Source organism: Lagenorhynchus albirostris, chromosome 10 (genome assembly GCF_949774975.1).
Source record: "Lagenorhynchus albirostris chromosome 10, mLagAlb1.1, whole genome shotgun sequence".
NCBI classification, from domain to species: Eukaryota; Metazoa; Chordata; class Mammalia; order Artiodactyla; family Delphinidae; genus Lagenorhynchus; species Lagenorhynchus albirostris.
In genome coordinates this window covers 94,181,481-94,204,867 of record NC_083104.1, presented here as the reverse complement: position 1 = coordinate 94,204,867, position 23,387 = coordinate 94,181,481, and the positions used below count along the sequence as shown (strand labels likewise).

The 23,387-nt window shown below is 40.3% G+C and overlaps 1 protein-coding gene across 6 annotated transcripts; it reads right to left on the bottom strand.

The window, feature by feature from the left end:
• Positions 1-9: 9 nt before the first annotated feature.
• On the bottom strand, positions 10-22,902 carry MCUR1 (mitochondrial calcium uniporter regulator 1). Of its 6 annotated transcripts, XR_009543048.1 has the most exons (11): positions 22,364-22,899; positions 16,408-16,527; positions 12,975-13,078; positions 12,397-12,498; positions 11,359-11,400; positions 10,437-10,508; positions 6,255-6,308; positions 4,787-4,901; positions 3,735-3,794; positions 3,448-3,542; positions 10-3,132 (listed from the first exon to the last, which is right to left on the bottom strand). XR_009543048.1 is itself a non-coding variant. In XM_060163655.1 (10 exons), exons 1-9 carry the CDS (start codon positions 22,782-22,784, stop codon positions 3,478-3,480), a joined length of 1,095 nt encoding a protein of 364 aa, XP_060019638.1. In that variant the 5' UTR covers positions 22,785-22,900; the 3' UTR covers positions 10-3,132; positions 3,448-3,477. The 6 variants fall into 6 exon arrangements, 5 of the variants coding, with proteins under 5 accessions (XP_060019638.1, XP_060019640.1, XP_060019641.1 ...); XM_060163655.1 differs by lacking the exon at positions 3,735-3,794 and having other exon boundaries at positions 22,364-22,900; XM_060163657.1 differs by having other exon boundaries at positions 10-3,542.
• Positions 22,903-23,387: the final 485 nt, after the last annotated feature.

Sequence of the window (23,387 nt, the reverse complement as noted above, 5' to 3'; positions counted from 1 at the left end):
CAAAAAGAATTCTTTTGAATAGTAAAAAAAATTTATTTTGTAAATCAAACGATCACTTTCAAACGTATCCTCTATGCAAATCCAAATGTTTAGGTATTAGATTTAAAAAATAATACAGCAATGTTACCATTCACAATTGGAGGGAATAATAGTTGAAATACAGCGTAGGCAGAAGTTCTAGTTTTCACATTCAATTGGAACAGATAGAAAAGTATATCAGTCACATATAGAGAATTAAATATTTTATTTTATATCATAAAAATATGCCCACTCTATTATATAGTAAAATGTAATTGAATATTTGCTTAAGTAACGAAAGGGTTAAGAAATGGTTTGGGTTATAATCAGAGGAACATAGGTTATAAATCTGTAGAAAGACTGATATTTTCCAAATGAAATTCCGATAAAAGGCTAAACAGTCTCAAACATTTTATATAAAGAATAAATTATTCCTGATTAACATGTTTTTGCTTTAGTGTCAGAAAAGTCACAACACATTTGATAAACATATGTTAAAAGCCACTTTTCTAGACATGAGCTCCATAGTGCCATCTATATGACATTTGTTCAGAAATGACGCCAAAATTCTTAAGAACACAGCATAGCAGGGGGGAGGAAGAGAGGTGCCTGCCAACGCTGACACAGCTAATTAACAGGAGGAGAGGCTGCAAAGGAGGAGCCTGGAGCAGAGGGAAGAGCCCGTAGCTCCATGCGGCGGCCAAGGGACACCACCCAGGCAGCGACATAGACACCGCAGCTCAGGATTTTGGTTTTTAAAGAGTTCAGAGACAAATTCCAGTAAGATGGCTGCTTTGAGTCAAGCCTTTCTTCCTGAACTTGTGACTTCTCAGCTGAGGTACTTGGCATACTTAAGGGAAAAGATGAAGACCTTAAGACTGAGTTTTGTTAGATACTGAGCTGGAAAACCAGCGGAGGACTAAGACCAGCACAGAAATCAAAATTCAGGTTTCTTGGGGCTTCCCTGGTGGCGCAGTGGTTGAGAGTCCGCCTGCCGATGCAGGGGACGCGGGTTCGTGCCCCGGTCCGGGAGGATCCCACACGCCGCGGAGCGGCTGGGCCCGTGAGCCATGGCCGCTGAGCCTGCGCATCCGGAGCCTGTGCTGCGCAACGGGAGAGGCCACAGCTGTGAGAGGCCCGCGTACCGCAAAAAAAAAAAAAAAAAAAAATTCAGGTTTCTTGTAAAGAACCGTACACACAAACAGGCTCGCTTATTAAGGGTCCAGGAAAGGAGTGGGGTTGGAGTTTAAGCTCTTTAAAAAAAGATAAAGAGTAGGGGAGGGGAGAGAAAGCAGGAGGGCGGAGGGACCTCCTAAGTGATTTGTGCATGAACAGGAAATACAGATTCTGTCCACCTGACATTCTGCTTTAGGCACCTGTGCCTGGAGGGGTAATTTTCAGGACCTGGCTATGGCTAATTTCCCCGTGTGCTTAGACGCTGGGTATCTGGGAATTTTGCCAGGCATCTTCCCCCTTATGAGTGCTAATGCCGAATTTCCTAAAGTGACCTGCATCCTCTAAGCCAGGTGAGCTCAGGAGCCATCACACTGTGTCCAGTCCCAGTCACTTACGTGTTCACAGACGTCTGGGTCCACACCAGGAAGGGTACACTTGTATTTCTGGCTCTTATGCTTTTCAAATATAATACACGTGACTAAAGAAAGGGAATATGGTCCTGAACCCTCCCAGCCTCCATATACACATGCAATCCAGGTCACCAAAAGGAAAGTGCACTGTTCCCAAGGCAGGGAAGGTGGGGGGGCTGTTCCGTACTGCAGAGAACTCTGCAGCAAAATCAGCGGTCCAAATTAACTGACAGACTGATGTGGCCCCCAGCATCACCAGTAGGAATGTCATCTGGAATACTTCTGACAGAGGACAGAAAGTCACCGAACTGAAATGTTATTTTAAAAATATCTTGTCAGGATATAAGGTCACTTCACTTTCTGTTTTTAACCTGTAAAAGTTATTATTTGCTTTGAAACAAAATTGCATACAGTACTGTTTCCTCTTGGGGATTCTTTTTTTTGGAGGAGTGTCTGTGCTCCAAGCTCCTTCAGGCTCCTACTAGCCAAAGTTATATCGCAAAGGTGGTCTTAATGGTATGTCATTTATTTAACTCTTTAATACTTAGCGCAGTTGTTAAATGTACAGTATTTTCTGGGGCTCCTCTGAAAGGGGAAGAATATATCTATAAAATGTTTTATGAACCAGTTAAGATAATTTTGGATCTAGTTGAAAAAAGATTAAATTATTATTCACTTTGAAACTTACACCACTCATGCCAAAGTACTTGATGTTTATACTTATCTGGAGCTCAGAATCTTTATGCTACACAAATGTTTCAAACATTTCAAATGGCTTACACGTTACAAAGTTTAGAAATGACACCCAAAGGACAGAAGGTAACTTTTCACCAGTGTGGATGGAACAATGACGATGGGCACTTGTACCAGTCTGATCCAGAAGTCTCTATGTGGTTTCTCCACTGGACCAGGTTATATGCACACGTGTGCATGTGGAGAAAGACAGGAAGGTGCCATTCAGTGTCATCGTTTCTCAAATGCTATTCTCTCTACGTGCAGGTCATTCAAGTAAGATGAGAATGTGCGTCTTCAAAATACCCCCAGTTGTATCTTGGAATTTGTTTTAAATACAGAGGTAAGGTTGGTATGAGAATGTCTTTAACAACCAAAGAAATCAACCTAGATTAGGATACCTGGCATGAAAATTATCTAATTTTCAAAGCCTATGACCTGAGCTTGTAATGGGCAAAGGCGTATTCATTAAAGACATTTCTGGAAAGTACGTGCACTATCTACACATCTAGATATTGCTACAGAAGTTACACCTCGTGCCTCCCTTGGAAGACCAGAAGGAAGAAAGCCTGTCCCACAGACTGAAGTAGACTTCCACGCCGAGGGTGAGCCTGTTCTCTAGGGAGGCAGTGCCACACCTGAGGCGTTGTAACAACTCTCACACCAAGAGGGAGGAGAGGAGAAGGGGCCAAGTGAGAGGGAGGGAGGGAGGGAGGGAGAGGAAGTTACCACTCTAGGAGGCTGAGAGAGTCTGCATCCCAATCACAGTGCTTCATCAGGCAACAAGATTTTCTAGCTGGAAGGCACACAGAAAATGAACAGAACAATAACTAAGACAGTGGAAATTACAAGAAAAAAATCTCTTTTGGGCGTAAAGTACAATGTAGCATGAGGCTACCAACCAAGCGGACTTGAAACAACCTCTAACACAACCTCTAACAACCTTGAAACACAACCGGCTGACATTAGGGTCTGGGTCAGTAGGTGAAGAGGATTCAGTTACAATGATTCTTCAGCACTTAGTAAAGCTCCTGTGCCTTTTAAATGGAGACCCCCAATCCTCCATTAAAACAAAAGATTTAAAATTGTGGAGAGTTATACAAATATTTACTGTTGGTATGTCCCAAAGGTTAGACCAAGTTCACTGGCCCAGCTGAGTGGAGTCTTCCTTGCTTCGTCCACCACCACTCAGAGTTATAAAGTCAACTAAACAGAAAAGATGGAAGAAGCAGTTATGAAATTTCTCACTTCTCTGCCTTGGTTATATGTCCATAATTTGCATACAATAAATAATATGCATTAAATTAAAAATCAGCATTAAAATTGGAAATGAGGAAAAAAAAGCACAGCAATCTGGTATTTTAAGGCAAAACAATAAAATGCTCTTTAAATAGATACTTTATTATATCCACAGACGATAAAATCCCAGAGCTACTGTTAGGCACGTAAATACAGATCCTGTAAGAAAAAAAACAATTGTGCATAGTATTAGTTCTATGAACAATTACTTGCGGGAACATCTTTTTATTAAGAAAACAGACACTTTTCCACCAAGAAAGTAAAACCAAACCCAAGAAACTTGGCTTGCTCACTGATGTGCCACATCCCATGAAACACCTGCCTATTAGAAAACCCCACACCTGAGACCATCATCTTGAAAGTACAAATGCATCCAATATCCAAGAAAACTTTTCAGTAAAAGTACAGAATCACAAAAATTCTGTGGTCACAAAGTATATGCACATGTAACACACAGGGACACACCTTTTAACTTGATGAGCAAATCCTACTTCTAAATACTATTAGACTTCAAAATATTGATTGATCCAAAATGTTAAATCTGAGTTAAAATAATGGCTAAGTAATATTTTTTGGTACATGAATCTTCCTTCCCTCTTTTGGCTCAAAAACTGCAAAAGGAAAATAACACCTTATAAGGAGTGTCACCCATTGAAGCAGAAAAGATCACAACTCAACTATCTGTAAAATATTCCATCTTAAATGTTACGAAAAATAACTCCAAATAACTATAGTTCGATGCCAGTATCTCATGAAATTTAAGATTCCATCAATAGTAGTAAATAAAATCATGTACTTTACAAAGAAAGAAAAAATGCCAATTATTGTATGATATTCCATCTATTGGAAATTGTAAGATGCCTTCCAATTTCAGAGATGTTAAAACATGAAAAAAAATTGTGTTAGAATCAACCAAATGCAATATCTTGTCTTTGACTTAATTTATAAATTTTATTTATTTTAGGACTTCCCTGGCAGTCCAGTGGTTAGGACTCTACGCTTCCACTGCAGAGGGCACATGTTCGATCCCTGGTCGGGGAACTAAGATCCCACATGCCACGTGCCATGGCCAAAAAATTAAAAAAAAATTTTTTTTTTGTTTAAATTTATTTTCAGCTTGTTTTAACTAATCTAGATACAAAATGGCTTACCTGCTAAATATTTAATATTATCAAGCTTGTGTGACTCAAGCATGGTTTTGAGGCCAGCAACCTCGGTATCTATCTTCCTGTCTGTCTGCGTGATGGCCCGATCTTGCTGGGCGTGCTTTTAAAAGAAAGATTCACAGCATTAAACCACTTTGGATGCATCCCCTCTGCTGTTAGTCCTAGAGTCCCTTCCCAGCAGGGTCAGACTAAGGAGACCTGGGCTTTAGTCTGAGTTCTACTAGCCTCATGCTGTATTGTACTGGTCAGGGCTATAGCTATCTCTAGGCCTGTTTCCTTCTGTTTGAGACAAAGAAAAAGGTAACACTGGCCCTGCCGTCACATAAGCTGTTTAGAGAATCAAGTGTGATAACTGATGGAGGGAAGCTTTTTAAATTATAGACTGCTCTGAAAATAAGATTAAGATTATGAAGCTGGTCTGTTCTCAATGGCAATGACTAAGCCTCATCCTTCTGAATTCCTCTTAGTGAAAGGTATACAGAAAGTGCTTTAACAAAATGAATGGAATCTCAGGCAATCTAAAAGCAACAGCGCTCCCCTTGATGCTATTTCTATTCAGTTTTAGAAAGTTTTCTTCCTTTATAGTTCGAATGCCAAGTGTTTTATTATTATGAGGCTTGGCTATACCAAGGACCTATATGCGTTCTTTCCCAAATATAATACAGTTAAACCAGATACACAATTAACTCCCAAAGGGTGGTAAGTTTGGCTGATGTTATAAAGGGTTTGTAACATTTCATTAATGCATAAAAGCATTGGAAATACTTCACTAAAAGTCCTAGGGCAAGTAAGTGGTTCCCTGTGATGAATAATTCAGGTAATGAATAAGGAAATAAATGCCTGGATGAGTAAAATATTCCAGAGGAATAGTTTAGTGTTCTCTCATGGAAGTCTCTTGCAGGTTTCAAAGGTCCCAGGTAATATAGGATGGTAAATAAGTTATGCATGCCATAAGCTAAAAATATAATAAAACATCTCCATTCCTTATTATTCTTCAATCACTGAGATTTAAAGTTTCATTAAGATAATTAAGTATTTTATGTTCTAAAAAATCCTATGATATTCCACTTCTCGGTATATATACCCAAAATAATTGAAAACAGGAACTCCAATAGATATCTGTATGCCCATGTTCATAGCATTATTTACAATGGCCACAAGGATAATCAAAATGTACTACATCCATACAATGGAATATTATTTAGCCTTAAAAAGGAAAGAAATTCTGACATATGCTACAACATGGAGGAATCTTGAGGACATTATGCTAAGTGAAATACACCAGTCACAAAAGGACAAATACTGTATGATTCCACTTACATGAGGGACCTAGAATAGTCAGATTCATAAACAGAAAATAGAATGGTGGCAGCCAGGGGAGGAAGAAAGGAAGGGTTGGTGCTTCAAGGGTAGAGTTTCAGTTCTGCAAGATGCAAAGTGAATCTTTTCTTACCAATGACACCATTTCTGTTTTTACTTCCAGCAGCTTCCTTTCGTTTAATGAATACTGAAACAAACACGTAACACAGGTCAGATTCTGATTTATTCCCCTCTCTCTCCTCCTCTGGTGCCTTAAATATTCTGGTCTCAGTAATTCCAAGAATATGTACCACTAGAAGCCACCCCTAGGGTAAAGTAGCCTACTTGCCTTCTCCTTTTGATCTGTGTTTTGGGGTTTCTTATTTATATTCACTCATCGCTCCAACATCTGGATTCCCTTTTGTCATCCTCCACCACTCTCTGCTGGTTTTCTCTTTTCATCTCTTTGCTGGGATGTCTGTCTCTAGGTCCCTCCCACTATTATAACAGCATTCCCTGGGACCAATTTAGATGGACATATGCTTTTTGGCTTTGAGAGGGTTGAAATAAGTGGGGTAACAATTCAATTTAGGAGCTATCCCATTGTAACCACAAACAAAATTGGTCACTATTTGAGGCTTAGACAGAAGAGAGAAAAGATATAAAGTTGGGGAAAAAAAAGTTTCAAGGAATATTATTCTGTGACATAGATGTCGCCTTGTGATTATAAAACACTATGTAAATATACAGATACAAGAAATACACTAAACCATCACATGTTGGTTTTAATTGAAAAAAACAAACCCACATGGGCATTGTCATAATCCAGTGTTACTAAGGGAACTGACTAGTTCTACCCAGAATTAAAATGGTATCTTGCCTTTGGCTATTAATATCTATGCAAAGATATTGTGCAATTTTGTTGACATTGAGACCAAAATCAGACACATCTCCTTAGTGGTGGGTGTTAGGATTTAACTGAGCAAATGAAAATCTATAATTTAAGTGAAGAATTAAAAAACTTCAATAAATTAACGTTGTTATAGGGGAAAAAATTAATGGTTTTGAAGTATCTAGAAACTTTCTAGCTAGACAGTGTTCCCCTGTGACTACTAGGGGGATAAAGTATAGAAACAGCATTGCTTAGGAGCAAAAAAAAAAAAGAAAAAAACCCAAAACCCCAAACCAAGAACCAGCTGCAGGACCAAAGAATGCTCAACTCCAGGGAGGGAGGGGGGGAGGGAGGGAGGGGGGAGGGAGAGAGAGAGAGAGGGGGAGAGAGAGAGAGGGGGAGAGAGAGAGAGAGAGAGAGAGAGAGAGAGAGAGAGAGAGAGAGAGAGAGAGAGAGAGAGAGAGAGAGAGAGCGCTATGCGCCAGATCACCACCAGAGGGCAGGGTGGAATGGGATTTTCCGCACCTCTTAAAACTCCAGTTTTCACTAAGTCAATATTGACTCAACCACAAGAGAAAGGAAAAACCTAAGTCTTGATATTGCCATGATTTTTTTTTAAACATCTTTATTGGAGTATAATTGCTTTACAATGTTGTGTTAGTTTCTGCTGTATAACAAAGTGAATCAGCTATACATATACATACATCCCCATATCCCCTCCCTCTTGCGTCTCCCTCCCACCCTCCCTATCCCACCCCTCTAGGTGGTCACAAAGCAGAGAGCTGATCTCCCTGTGGCTGCTTCCCACTAGCATTTTATGTTTGGTAGTGTATATATGTCCATGCCACTCTCTCACTTCGTCCCAGCTTACCCTTCCCCCTCCCCGTGTCCTCAAGTCCACTCTCTACGTCTGTGTCTTTATTCCTGTCTTGCCCCTAGGTTCTTCAGAACCATTTTTTTCCCTTTAGATTCCATATATATATGTGTTAGCATATGGTATTTGTTTTTCTCTTTCTGACTTACTTCACTCTGTAGGACAGACTGCCATGATTTTTAAAATAACATCTATATAGCTCCATCTCCCTGCACCCCAAAGCAGTTTACGGGCTACATTGCTTTTGAAACTGGCTGTAAATATCACCACAGTTAATTTTGTTGAAACAGTATTATAACTTTATTAAACAAGAGAATGAGAGGTTTGAATAGCTTATCTTCCTCAGTGCAGTTAAATTCATGCTAGCTACATACTAATATACTACTGTCCTGCACTTCAGAGTAATCTGAATTTAGGATTACCAAGAACGACTTCTCAGCTAGGTTAGTAAGTCACATAAATTCACTGGCTTTAATCCATGTTCACATCCCCTATCTCCCAATCTCCTAAATGAAGTTCTTCCTGGCTCGGTTAGCTACAGGAATCTTCCTAAATCAAGTGAATAAGGAATTCCTGCTAAGTCTACAACCCTGAGGACAAAGGTAACCAAAAGAGTTCTTCCTCTTCTAGATACTAGTCATATGCTAGTGATCATCACATATTTTAGTAATACTAAGTGATTTAATCTTCAAGGTTAAAAGTGTTTCAAGACTAGAAAGACAGGTAACACAGACATAATAATTATTCTGTATAACAAAGCTCAACTTAACTCTTGAAATCCAGAGGCAGTTTCAAAATACACTTAAGTACTTGTTTGAATTTCAATATTAGCTTCATTTATCATTGTAGCACAGTTTGGTTAAAAGTAAATTGTGAAAAATGAGGAGACAATGAAAAACTGTGAATACTCAGTTTCTGCATGTGCATCCAGTTCTTTGTTAGTAAAAAATGCTGTATATGCCCTATTTCTTTTTATGCTGAGAATAAAAAAGGTATCTAACTAATAAATAAAGAAATGCAAATACAGCCTGAACAAGAAGACAGACGGGTTAAAAGTCACTAGAGGCAACCCAACACATATAAAACATCCAACTTATCGTACCCCATGTTCACTGCAGCATTATTTACAATAGCGAAAACGTGGGAGGAACCTAAGTGTCCATCGATGGATGAATGAATAAAGAAAACGCAGTGCGTATATATATATGCAATGGAGTATTACTCAGTTATAAAATTTAAAAAAATCTTGCCATTTGCAAGAACATGGATGGACCTGGAGGGTGTTACACTCAGTGAACTAAGTCAGACAGGGAAAGACATACGCCATATGATCTCACTTATATTTGGAATCTAAAAGAACCCAAAAAAACCCGAGCTCACAGATACAGAGAACAGATTGGTGGCTGCCAGAGGTGGGCGGGGAGGGGGTGAAATGGGAGAAGGGGGGTCAAAGAATACAAACGTCCAGTTACAGAATAACTGCATTCTGGGGATGTAATGCACAGCGTGGTGCCTAGAGTTAATAATACTGTACTGTACCGCTGAAAGTTTCCAAGAGAGGGGATCTTAAAAATTCTCATTACAAGAAAAATAGTTTTGTAACTATGTGGGTGATGGATGTTAACCAGACTTACTGTGGTGATCATTTCACGATATATAAAAATATTGAATCATTACACTGTACACCTGAAATGTAATGTTGTATGTCAATTATATCTCATTAAAATTAAAAAATTTACAAGAAGTTACTGTGAAAGCCCTGAGGGAAAAACATTGTATTTATATGTATTACCTTTGAAATGCACATAAACAGGCATTTCAAAGGGAAGCGGAGCAATATTTCCACAGTTTTCTTAGGTCTTGGGCATGGATCCCACAAGTTGTTGCACTGACATATATATATATACACATATATATATATTATGTCATATATATATATATATATATATATATATATATCCCTTCCACTTATTTACAACCCACATTTTGTGATATCTTTTTGGTAACAAATATATAGCACTACTTTCCCTAATAGAAAATTTCAATTTGATATAACTTCAAGAATCATTTAGAATTTGCACTTTAAAACAATGCAGTAAAGTCATTAAAATTTCTCTATTAAAAAAAACCATATGGAAATATTTTTTAAATCTTGAATTTTTAACATAGAATTTAATGTTATTTAATATTAATAATTTAATATTACTCAAATCAGATAATCAACTTAACTTTTGAAAAGTCGGGACCAGAAGAGGTTTAAGTCAATATCAAATAGATCAAGATTGAATTTAATTTCTTTATTCATGCCTAAGTGACACAATTTAGTATCTCTGAAACATACAAGATTCAAACTTGCTTTGACCAAGATTTTAATTTTAGTGTTACTTTTGAAAGCATCAAATTTAAGCCTTAATTCAAACTATAGTCAAAATAAAGAAAAAACTGTGTCTAACAATGATATACAGGTAAATATTTAACAATACTTCTGAATGGTATGTAAACAGACTTGACCAAATGTTCCATCCTGCAAAGGAATTAATTCATACTATATTTTTAGTAAAGAAACATACCAATTCTTTTACTCTGCTCTTTTCTAGACTGAAATCTAATTTGGTATCTGTTCGGACTTTGATCACTTCATCCTAGTGGGAGGGCAAACAACAAAGAAAGAAAGAAATCCAAAGTAAGAGATCCAAACTCTGAGGATGTGCGCCTTCCCTGCTGCTTCCACTGCTCCACCCAAAGGGGCTAAGGGGAAGGGGGGAAGGGGGGAAGGGGGGAAGGGGGAAAGGGCCGGGCCAGGGGCGCGCACAGGAGCGGAGCTGGAGACTAACGGGGTCAGGAGACTGGCTAAGCGACGTCTGCAGTCAGCCCTGCTGGGACTTCCCAATTATATATACAAATAATTCCCCTTTGATGTTTAAGTCAGTCTAGAGTGGGTGATTGTTGCTTTTAACCTCAAGATTCCCAATGCAATCACCTTGTGAAATTTATGAATCAAGCTGTTCCTTGGACAACTTTGGAAAGCAGAGATGGACTCAAAAAAGTAAAATATTAAATTCTGGTTTAAGTAAAGTCTTCCTACTGACACTCATCAAAATTTTTTCTTCCTTAACATCAATGTCCTTTCGACTTAAAAAATCAAACAGCTGGCACAGTCGGCGGTTTAAAATCGCGTGTAGTTCTCTAAAGACAGTCTCTCCTACGATAGTCTAAGGGTTCCAGGTGGCTATTTTAGAAAATTTTTTATTTAAAAATGACTTCATTCCTTCTAGATCGCAATTTTCCTAATGAATTTGGTTACAGACATCAGTAACTTATTCATTGGCTATGTTCTTGGTTAAATCTTCCAATGTGTACTTTCGAGACACATCACACAAATATTTAACACAGAATTAAGTTTTTAAGAACATATAAGTATTTCGGACATTATATTTATTACTAAGCTTATGTAATTATAAACAAGCAAGCAAACAGGAATGAAGATCTTACCATTACTTGTTGTTTTAACTGATGTAGTTCAAGTTTTATTTTCTAAAAACACATTAACAAGAAATGTCAAGGATATATTTAGAAGATTATGAAAAACATAATAAACAACCATTAGAACATGTATTTGTGAACAAGTTCTTTCCTCATTCAACACAAATTCGGCCACGTTCAGAATACAAGCATAATTGAATAGTCTCAGTGGCAGAAATGACTGTCGTGCCAGGATGGTACTACAATCATGGTGTGTCTTGAGATACGTCTTAATCCATCTTGAAGGCCACATAAAATTAGTAACACAACGGTTTTCAATATATTCCTCTCCCTTCAGAGCCCCTGCTTTAATTCCTCCTTCAGTTTTTCTTTGAACTAATTCTGCCCTCAAATAACTGACTTCCAGACAACTTTGACAGTTTCACAGTTTACCTTTTCCTAGCAAAAGAAGGATCTTTTGCTAGGCGGTTTCTTATAAGATTAAGACCAACAGATAATAAATGAACTTCCTTCATGGGACTTTAAATAGGGCTGAAAATAAAGGAAGACACGAAGATAGCACTTATTTAAACGCTGATCCCAAACACCACACTTGAAGAAACGAAGCGATATTTTACAGCAGCACTTATTCATAATAACCTCAAACTGGAAACAACTCTAATATACGTCGCAGTAGAATAACGCGGCATATTCCTATAATACTATGAACAATGCAAAAGAATGACCTATCACTGCAAGACACGCTGTGATTCCATCCGATAAAGTTCTGGAACAGCCAAACCACTCAACAGCCATGTTAGCCAGGATAATGGCTTCCGCTTGGGAGGTGTGACCAGAAGGGGGCGTCCACAGCACTTCTGGGGCACTGGTCACTGTCTATTTTTTTTTAATATATATATTTTTTTATTTCTTGATTTGACTGATAGTCTATACTGAAAATTCATCGAGACGTACGTACACTTGTTTGTACACTTCTGTGTGTGTCTATCATATCTCAATGTCTTAATATAAAGCATTTGGTAAATATGAGTGGTTCTTTAGTTTTACCTCATTTTCTGATCTGAGGGCTGAAAATTCACTCTTCTCCAAAATAATCATATCTTTTTTCACATTGGCAATCTGAGACATTATTTCCTGAAGAGTGATCTCCTGGGAAAAGAAAACCAAAACATATAACCTAGTCTGGCCTAGGAACTCTACCTCCTACTGTCTCTACCCAGTATCATCTTATTGAGAAACTAGAAGGACATGGGAACAAAGAAAGAGGTTCAGCAAGGTCCTCCTCTGTCTGAAAATGAGAAAAGAATAAGAACTCATTTCCAGTGTCGGCATCAAGTGAATCACAGTTAAAAGGGTGGCAGTCAGAGGACCAGCTGCTGTAATTCTAGCCACATCTCCATTTATTAAAACACGGTTGACTAGAATAGTCAGTTTTCAAACCTAAGTGATTCTGTAACAGCTGACTAAATAGCTTTGAATAAATATTTTTTATGCCACTGTAACCATCTGTCTCTCGTTTATGTTAAAATTACTATATGCTTTTCAACAGAATATTATCCCAAAACATATATTACAAATAATACTCATTAGATTTCAAATTTGCTCAAGTGCCCCAGCAAAGCTACCTGCTGCATCTTGGTGACCATATCTTTGTAGACGATATCCATGTTGGCCTCCATGATCTTGACTAAGGCAGAGACAATGATTTCTGCTTGTTGAGTAGTAAACCCTAGGCAAACACACAAAGACAGTCACTCAGGAGACTCTAGTTGCCAGAATAAAAAAATCCTTCATAGAAAGGGGGAGAATGCAAACTGACACATGCAAGTGGATGTCTGAATTCAGAAGCAGGTGGAAAGCCTAGTGTAGCAGGAGGGTAGAGTCTAGCCACAGGCTGTGATGTGTCTGTCACTTGGAACAAGTAGGACACATCGGAGTGTTTCCTCGTGTAAAATGAGGGCTTGGGATGACTGAGCTCTGATGTCCCTCCTAGCCATCAAAAACCATGTTTTCAAAAAGAGAATGCATAATGACACAGGGGATGCCTGCAGTGCAAGGTCAAGTGAAAAGATGCAAGACTCAAAACTATAGATACAATTTATTTCTTCTGTAATTTAACAAAGATTCTAGGTAATTGTGTTGTCTAAATTTTCTACAATGGATGTGACTTCCTTAATTTCAAAATGTATATGTTAGTAAAAAATAATTTACTTAAGTAGAGAAAGCTTATTTTATTTCCAGCACAAATCAGTCAAATCAGTGGCTATATAAATAATAATTCAGCTGTTAATTTACTTAATGTTAAAAGACTAAATTGGCTCTTATATTTTTCTTCCATAATTTTCCTCAATCACGAGTTGGGGGGGGCTCAAACTGGAAAAAATATATTCTTTTATACTCAATAAATGCTGCTGAACTGAATTACCTAAAGACTCAACTCAGCAGTGCTACTGTTTTTAATAACTTTAGGTAGTAACATATTTCACATTGAAAATTCTAATTAAAATGCTTAATTTTAAATGCTTAAGATGCATAAGTCCCTGGAATACAATACTTTCCGTTAAATACTTCCAGCTACGGGATTCCCTGGTGGCGCAGTGGTTGGGAGTCCGCCTGCCAATGCAGGGGACACGGGTTCGTGCCCCGGTCTGGGAAGATCCCACATGCTGCAGGGCAGCTGGGCCCGTGAGCCATGGCCGCTGAGCCTGCGCGTCCAGAGCCTGTGCTCCGCCATGGGAGAGGCCATAGCAGTGAGAGGCCCACGTACCGCAAAAAAAAAAAAAATACTTCCAGCTGTAAGAACTTCAGAAGAATTTACTGATTCTTGTCATTAATCCATGGCACATTTTTTTGGATAAAGTTATAACTGATTCAATTTGGATGAGATTAAGCATATTTTATAATAAAAAAAATAGAAAGCAACAAATTTAAAGGAGACAAAAAGACCTCCAAAGACCTACTCTTTTCACTTCATTCAAAATCCTTTAATTTTCAATGTGTGGGTCATGAACAGCTAGAAAAAAATCACCCAAATGTGAACACTGTTTAACTCTGGTACTGGGATTCAGAGTAGCTTTTCTTGTTTCTTTTCTGTCTTCCTAAGTTTTTAAAAATGAACATGTCTTTTGAAAATTTTAAAACTTATTAATAAGAGTTCATAGTTAAACATAATTAGGTTTGGAAATTATGAAGAAAAGAAAGAGGGAGACCAAAGAGAACTTACGCTGATAAGAAAAGAAACTTTAAAGCCTTATAATTTAGAACCACCTATAGGAGGAGAAAGGATAAGAAAAAGGAGAAGCCTGAAAACCTCCTGGGTTGACATATGCAAATTAATTTTTTGTAGGAATGAGAGAATGGGACAGAATCAGGGCTAGTGAGATTACAGACACAGAGAAAGTTTTGTGAATCAAGAGACATAACTCTGGAGAGAAAAAGGGATAAAGGATGGAGCATTCCTCGAGGGGTCCTTCCTGGCCTTATCCTAACCCAGCCATCGCAGACACCCATCATTCATGTAAGCACCTTCACACCCTATATCCAGTGGGGTCTTCACATCACTGGTCTTGAAATATGCAAATATTCATGGGCCAGGGTTTGAAAATCAAGAAAAGCAGGCAGTACATATATTGAAACATCATATTTTAAACATTCAACATCTGCTATTTCTAATTTGTCAAAAATAAATAAATAAATGGATTTTGAAAGGGGGGAGGGGAAGCAAATACCACCTCACACTGGGAAACAGGATTTGGGACCACTGCAGCTACCTGGCCATAGTTACGCGTAACTAAATTAATGATGTTCCTTTAATATCATCAAACATCTAGTGTATGTTGAGATGCCCCTATTATCTCTAAGATGTCTTTTTACAGTTGGTTACTTTGAATACAAGAACACAGGTCCATCAAAAAGAAAAAAGAAAAAGAAACAGAACGAAAGAAAAAGAAAAGTAGAAAGACTTCTGCTTAACAAGATAATTTTAGATGCCCCTCTTCTCACTTTTACTTTTCTTTTTTAAATTCTGAGCTGAAAGAAGTCTTGGTGAAAAAGGCTAACTGTTTCAAGTTTGAGAAGAAAAGCTGTAAAAATTATCACAGGGCATTGTGACAGTTTTCCCAAAGTGCATTCAAGTACATTACTTAACACTCAAAGGGCTCTTTGGAATTCTTACCAAGGGAGAAATGGGAACTGAGAAGGCAGAAAGGACTGTGAGACCAAGCAGCTGGAACGTGGCAGAGCTCGAATCCAGAGCTGCTAACCGTCCCACATAAGCACAGAGAGATCCACCCCAACACAGTGTCCTGGGCATGTAAAGCACGTCTACACAGGGCAGCTTTTCAGATATGAACACACGCAACAGGATGAATAACTATACAATAAAGTCAAAACACAGATTTATTTCAGACATAAGCTATGATATCTGAGATTCTGATTTTGAGAATATATGTGTCACAGTAGAGAGAATTATAATGTGTATTAAATTGTATATTTGTCTAGATAAGATTAAATATGAGAATGCTACCTATATGTTAAGTGCACTTTCAATAACTCATACATGTCACAGCAATCTTTTACATTAGTTAACTCAACAGCAGTAAGAGAAAAAGTCTGAATATTTTTAAAAAATCACAAGTTGGAATTATCAATAATTGTTGCTCAGGAACATTTTAATTTCATAAAAATTTTAAAGCACACAAGATGCACAGGAATAAAACTATCACTTTCGTGCTTAGACAGCTGTCATAGGAATCATTCCTGAGTTTTGCTGGCTTATGTCTAATTTTTCACCTATAATACCATACTTCCAGAGTAATATTATAAACATACACTTCACTTGGACAAAGAGAGTATGTGGGAGAAAAGTCTCAATTGTATGGATGAAGCAAAAATGTCCTTAAACAAAAAACAAGGACTTAAAAAATGGAGACTGACCAAAAGATTACCTACAGACTTAAAAGTCAAAGGGAAATATGAAAAATTCGATAAGCTCATAAGGGAAGTCCTAATTTATAGTGTTTTTCTATGGCACTGAGTAACCAAATGAGAGAGGATTACCATTTTCTTCGAGTAAACACACGAAGGCATGGGTGTCAAAGTAGAGCTTCCTACTCCGAGAAGAGGTGAAATCTCTCCTTTTGCTCTCCAGATGCAGGCTCCCAGCACAGACGCTAAGCTCTAGAATGGAAAGGACAATACAGTTCAAAACAGGTGGATGGTAAACAGGTGGATGTTTGATGGTAAACAAAAGCAACTCAGCACCATGAAAAAACAGGGCATACCTCAAAAGTCTATCTGGTTTTTTACAACAGCTTTATTGAGACATAACTTAGATACATATGCTTCACCCATTTCAAATGTATACTCCAGTTGTTTTCAGTATATTTACAGTGCTGTGCAACCATCCCACAATAAACTTCAGAACATTTTCATCATCCCCAAAGAAACCCTATACCCTCTAGCTATGCTCTAGCTATCACCCCCTCATCTTCCTACTTCCCCCCAGCAATCACTTATTTTCTGTCTCTATGAATTTGCCTACTCTGGACATTTCATTTGAATAGAATCATTAGGATATGTGATATTTTGTGACTGGTTTCTTTTACACACAGTGATATTTTCAAGGTTCACCCACCAGTGTAGTATGTCGGCATATTTCCTTTTATTGCCAAATAATATTTCATTGTATAGATACGCCAAGTTTTTTTTACCTTGTCATCAGTTGAAGGACTAACTGTATGAGGGTTCCAATTTCTCCCCATCCTCAACATTGTTATTATCTGTCTTTTTTATTACAATTATCCTATTGGGTGTAAAGTGGTATCTCATTGTAGTTTTGATTTGCATTTCCCTGATGGTTAATGACGTACATCTTTTCATGCACTTATTGGCCATTTGTATATCTTCTTTGGAGAAATATTCATTCAGACCCTTTGCCCATTTAAAAAATTTGGGTTATCTTTTTATTACTGGATTAAGAGCATTCTTTATACATTTTAGATACATGTTCCGTATCATATGTGTGATTTGCAAATATTCCCGTTCTGTGGGTTGGCTTTTACTTTCTTGATGGTGCCTTTTGAAGCACAAAACTTTTTAATTAAGTCCAATTTACCTTTTTCTTTTGTTCCTTATGCTTTTGGTGTCATATCTAAGAAACCACTGGCTGATCTGGGCACACAGAGATTTACATCTGTTTTCTCCTAAGAGTTTTGCAGTCTTAGGTCTCACATTTAGGTCTTTGATCCTTTTGAGTTGATTTCTGTATATGGTGTGAGATGGGGGTTCAACTTCATCCTTTTGCATGTGGAGGTCCAGTTGTCCCACACTATTTTCTCCCTTAAATTGTCTTGTGACTCTCATCAAAAATCAACTGACTGTAAGTGGGAGGATCTATCTGTGGATTCTACATTCTATGCCATTGATTTATATGTCTGCCCTTCTGCCAGTGCCACATGTTCTTGATTACTTGTAATTCTGTAGTAAGTTTTGACATCAAGAAGTGAGTCCTCCAACTTTGTTCTTTTTCAAGATTGTTTTGGCTATTCTGAGTCCCTTGCATTTCCATGTGAATTTTAGGATCAGTTTATCAATTTCTGCAAAGAAGCCACTTGAAACTTTGATAGAGATTGTGTTGAATCTGTAGGTCAGTTTGGGGGAGTACTGCCATCTTAACAATACTAAATTCTTCCAACCATGAACTTGGGCTGTCTCTCCATTTATTTAGGTCTTTAATTTCTTTAATAATGTTATATATATTTCAGAGTATAACTTTTGTGCTTTTTTTGGGTGAAATTTAAGTATTTTATTCCTTTTGATGCTACTGTAAAGGGAATTGTTTTTTAGATTTTTCGTTGCTAGTACATAGAAATACAACTGACTTTTGTTTGTGTACAATTTGTATATTGATCTTGTATCCTGCAATCTTGCTAAATTTGTTTATAAGCTTTAATAGTTTTTTTTAGTGAATTCCTTAGAGTTTTCTATGTACCAGGTCATGTCATCTGTGAACAGTGATAATTTACTTCTTTTACAATCTGGATGCCTTTTCATTTTCTTGCCTAACTGCCCCGGCTAGAACTTCTAGTAGAGTGTTGAACGGAATGGTGACAGCAGACATCCTTGCTCCAGACTTTGGAGGGAAAACACTCCTTCTTTCACCATTAAGTATGATGGTAGCTGTGGGTATTTCAGATGCCCTTTATAAGGTGAGGCGGGTCCCTTCTGTTCCAAACTTGTCAAGTGTTCTTTAACACGAAGAGGTATGGAATTCTGTCAAATTCTTTGTCTTTTGGGATGATCATGTAGTTTCTCTCCTGTATGCTGTAGATGTGGCGTACTACATGAATAGATTTTTCAGATGTTAAGTGAACCTGCTATTCCTGAGACAGAATCCCACTTGGTCATGGTATATACTCCTTTTTACATATTGCTGGATTTGGTTTGCTAGTGTTTTCATAAAGATATTGGTCTGTAGTTTTCTTTCCTTGTCTTTGTAAAAGCCTATCTTTGGAGAGATGTGTTCTAACAATTTATATATTACCTTTGCTATGGATTTCTGTGCGTTTAACCACAGATCCAACCTGTTTTGTAAACCTGTTTCAAGGTGCTCATTTGAAGGAGGTAGATAGTAATGGTTTCCTGGCTTTTGTATTCCAAAAACCACAAAAAACAGCTTTTAAAAAACAGAACAATTGCAATGCGAACTTGTAATTTTGTCAAGAAAGGACATTTAAACATAATACCTCCTTACAATCACACTAAAAAAGGCATTTTGACAGAAAATGAGAGATGGACGATATAAAATAAAAAAATCTTTCATTTAAATGTAATAAACATAGCTATATAAAAATCTTGCTTCATACTTGTTCTTACTTTTCCATGATGCCAGGTGTTGTAGAAGAGTGGGAGAAGACAGAATAGTCATCTACTAACTCAAAGTTCAAAGGTTTTCTCAGTACCTGTCCTAAATGACCAGAAAAATACTTCAGCTAATCAACTCTTATTCTCAACCCGTAAACACTCAAAGGAAATTCCAAGTAAGCAAAAAATGTGACATGGATAGGACCCTACAGACCTGCTGCTTTTCTGTAAGACGACAGCAGTGGTTCCCAAATTACTAGCAACGTGGAAGGAGTGGGGTGGCTGTGGTCACAGTCTGCACCAAGGTAAGTACCAGAGAGCCAGGAATCACTCTATACCAAACACGGTTTGCAGACTGACAAAATATAAAATGCAACAACTCGTGTATGCATGTGTGTGTTTAATGGTTAAAAAAAAAGGTGGGCCGGATGGTGTTTAGATTCAAAGAAGCACTAGCCTATAGTGTAAGGCCCTTGGCAAGGCATACAAAGCCTGTCCTAATTTAGCCACTTATCGTTTCAGCTTTTGTTCTAGCCACCTAAACTATTCTGTTTACTGCACGTGCAGACCTTGGTACTCCATCCTTAAGGTTGGCTTGCTCCCCTTTCTCAACTGGTAAATTTTAAGCATCCTTTTTACCCTTCCTCATCCAATGTGACAACGTGCTAAGCACCCATTATGTTCCGGGCAGGGCATCATGCTACCCTGTAAGGTTCTTTCTGCTCCCTCCTCCCAGGTCAGGGAGCAACCTTTATTGCTTCCTTATCTGTGTTCTCAGCCCGGTACAGATAGCTCTACCACAGCACTTACGTTTATTCCCATGTCTGTATATTAGTCCAAGCTCCCCCAGAGCGGCCAGTTACTTTTGTGTCACTAGGAGAGGGCCTGGTATACTGCAGGCCAGAAATAACTTAAAAGAAAATTCAATTGTAAGAATTCTAAGATCCAAATCTAGAGACTATCTAGAAAGAGAGTTTGAGATGAACCCCTTTCTGCTCCTCACCTATGGTCTTCCCTTTTCACGTTAAGTGCGCTCACTTAAATCTGGCTCTTCTTTTTCCATCCTTTATCTCCAGCCCTGGGCCTCCATGAGAAGAGACCCTGACACAGAACAGCCCGAGCTGGATGGCTGCTAGATGAATGAATGAATGATTGTACCTCTTACAGGTGCAATGTATAATATATATACATATATTAATATATATGTATATATATAAGTCTCTTTACAAGCCACCCTGCCCACTTCAGAACCGTGCTGGACTGTCCCGTGGGTCAGGGAACTTGAGAACATCTGGGTCTAGAACTGGCTTGTGAAAAGTGACGGGATTATTCTAGTCCCAAATTCCTTCTTTCTAATAACAATAATCATTCATGTGATTTAAAACAAAACTGCAAGCAAGCTTATTTCAAAGATACATTGTGGGCTGAAAAGAGGAGAAAGGGCCTAGTCACTTGTCACTTGGCCCTCAACTCTGGCTGATGGAGGGTGATTCCGTCTTGCCTCTATCATAGGGCAGCGCCTGGGGACGCAGCAGTACTCTGGCACTGGGAACACCTCTGACTCACTTTTCCTCCTTTATTGTGATAACAAAACGAGGCCCAAGAACTATGAATTCCCACTAATAACCGGGAAACAAGTAAAGAGAGCTATGTTAAAGTGTAATATGTAATTCTCCTTTTGGGGGGGCCATCAGCATATCAAAAGGATGTGAAAACACACACACTATTTGAGCCCAAAGCTAGCCCTGGACAGGGGAGGAAACTGAGCACAAATTTCCTATTCATAAACATCCTTAAGTCTAAGTAGCTCTACTGAGAACCCTGGACACCAAACAGACCACTAGCCTGAAGACAAAGGGTCAAAATTCTCATTAGCTGATGGAATTATGAGAGGAAACCAAATCACAAATTACCAGTTTGTCAAAAAAAGAGCAACAAAAGGCAAAGTACAGAAATAAAGACTCACAGGTACTGCAGGACACTGACAGAGTTCACCACTCATTTCCCAGCCTCTGGACATAAAGCTGCTTTCACTCTTTGCACTACCAACCAGTTTCTCCCCCAGCCAAAGGTATTTTTTTTTTTCGGTACGCGGGCCTCTCACAGCTGTGGCCTCTCCCGTTGCGGAGCACAGGCTCCGGACGCGCAGGCTCAGCGGCCATGGCTCACGGGTCCAGCCGCTCCGCGGCATGTGGGATCCTCCCGGACCGGGGCACGAACCCGCGTCCCCTGCATCGGCAGGCGGACTCTCAACCACTGCGCCACCAGGGAAGCCCCGCCAAAGGTATTCTTAAATTTTAGATGCAACTAACATTCACCGACCATGTCTGTTGAGAAAAACGTTTTCTTAAATAGCCATCAGTGTAGTTACTGAGAGCCACTGATGGATATGCATAGACTATCCAAAGTTAGATTTTTGCCAAGTTTGCTAATTAATAAGGATTCTCCCGGATGATTTTTTAATCGGCAATTTGTAATCTAGTAAACTGGGTCTAATCTCATGCAGGCCGTGGACTGCTCTCACCTCCTTAAAGTATTTAATGAAATGCCAACTTCTCAATGAAGCAAACTTCTTCCGAGGACTCCATTTAAATTAGCAACTGAAGGCCCACTCCACCTCCCAACCTTTACCCCCTCTATTTTTTCCGACAACATTTACCAAATATTATTATATATGTATATATATTAATCTCCTCTGCTACAATTAAGCGCCAAGAAGGAAAAGAGTTTGTTGACTGATAACCATTCCGAGTTCCCAGAAAAGTGCCAGGCAGAGTAATGAACCCACGAGAGTTTGCAATTAAATTGTGAAACAATCCCTTCGTCTCCCAGAGCTTCGAGCCTCAACTTGCCAGCTTCCTGCACACCCCTTCACCCGAGCCCCCAAACGCTGTGCACCTGACAAAACGGCTCTACAAACGCGCGTGCGCTGTGTCCGCACGCACCGCCCCCAACCCCACCCCGCCGCAGCCCATCACGCTTTGCGCCAGACACCTGGTGCCCGCATTCCGAATAATTCGGGTCTTTTCACCCGAGGAAGCCCAGGTTTGCGTGGCCCAGAGGGCGGGACCAGACAGACCTTCATCCCCACGCCCAGAGGAGCCCGGCGACCTCGGCTGACCCGCCCAGCTCCCGCCGCCCCGGCCCTCACCTCTCCTGGAGGAAGCGAGGGCGGCCACCTGGCCGAGGCACAGGTGGACCGCGCCCGCCGCACAGGTGACGCCCGGGGCCAGGCCCGGCTGGCACCTCCTCGCGCAGCCGCGCCCCGCCAGGGCAGCCGAGGGCCCGGCGCGCGAGCGCTCCCAGTCCGCCAGCGGCCGGCGCGGGGAGGCAGCAGCCAGGCGCGGGGAGGGCAGCAGCAGGAGGAGGAGCAGCGGGGAGGCACGTGACGCGCCGCCGCGGGCCGCCGGGGCGCGGAGGCGCAGCGCCCCCAGACCGCCGAGGAGCCCGGGCAGGAGGTGGCGCGTGGGGACGCCGCGGCCTCCAGGGCCTCCACCGCGGCCGGCGACCAGGGAGAGCAGAAGCCGCCGGCGGCGCTTCGGCCTCTCGTTCGTGACGGAGCCGCAGTCCATCCCTGACGCGGTCACTGGCCCGCGAACGCACTCATGCCGGTCACGCGCGGCCCCAGCCAGACACCGACGGCAGGAGCGAGCGTGGGCGGTAGCGCCGAGCCTGCGCTTTCCTGCCGGATGGGCGGGGCTCCGGGCATTCTCCGGGGGCGGAGCTGAGCGGCTAGGCGGGGCTCCGGGCTCGCGCCGGGGGCGGGGCTGGGCTCCCAGTGCGCGCTGGGGGAGGGGCTGGGCGGCGGGCGCCCGGGGCGGTGCAGAGCTCCTCCCGCGGGGCAGGCACCCCGGGAGAGGCGAGTCTGGTCCAGAGCGAGCACCCGGCCCGCTCGGTGTAGGCGACTGGGAAGACCAGGAGGTGGGTGTGGACCCTCTCGGAACTGGAATGAGCTCGGCGCTGCCACGATTTGCATAATTATAAGGACATACACGGATGTCCTTATAAAGACATAGTTACCCTGGCGCCCTTCAGAAGCCCATGAAAAGTCCGTGCACCACCGGGCTGCCCTGGGTTTTCCAGACTTTCCCCGTCCGAAGTCCCCCAACGTGTTATCTCTGGGGTGCATTTTAAGGAATTATTAACAGGGCCGAGGGAACAGCGCTTATATAGTC

Excerpts from the sequence above, each read along its gene's own strand:
- MCUR1 (XM_060163655.1), bottom strand. The coding sequence starts at position 22,784 with ATGGACTGCGGCTCCGTCACGAACGAGAGGCCGAAGCGCCGCCGGCGG. Across the intron at positions 13,079-16,407 it reads GTGTTTACTCGAAGAAAATG|GGTTTACTACTCAACAAGCA; the intron begins GTAATCCTCTCT and ends GTGTTTGCCTAG. Across the intron at positions 12,499-12,974 it reads TGGTCACCAAGATGCAGCAG|GAGATCACTCTTCAGGAAAT; the intron begins GTAGCTTTGCTG and ends TTCTTTTCCCAG.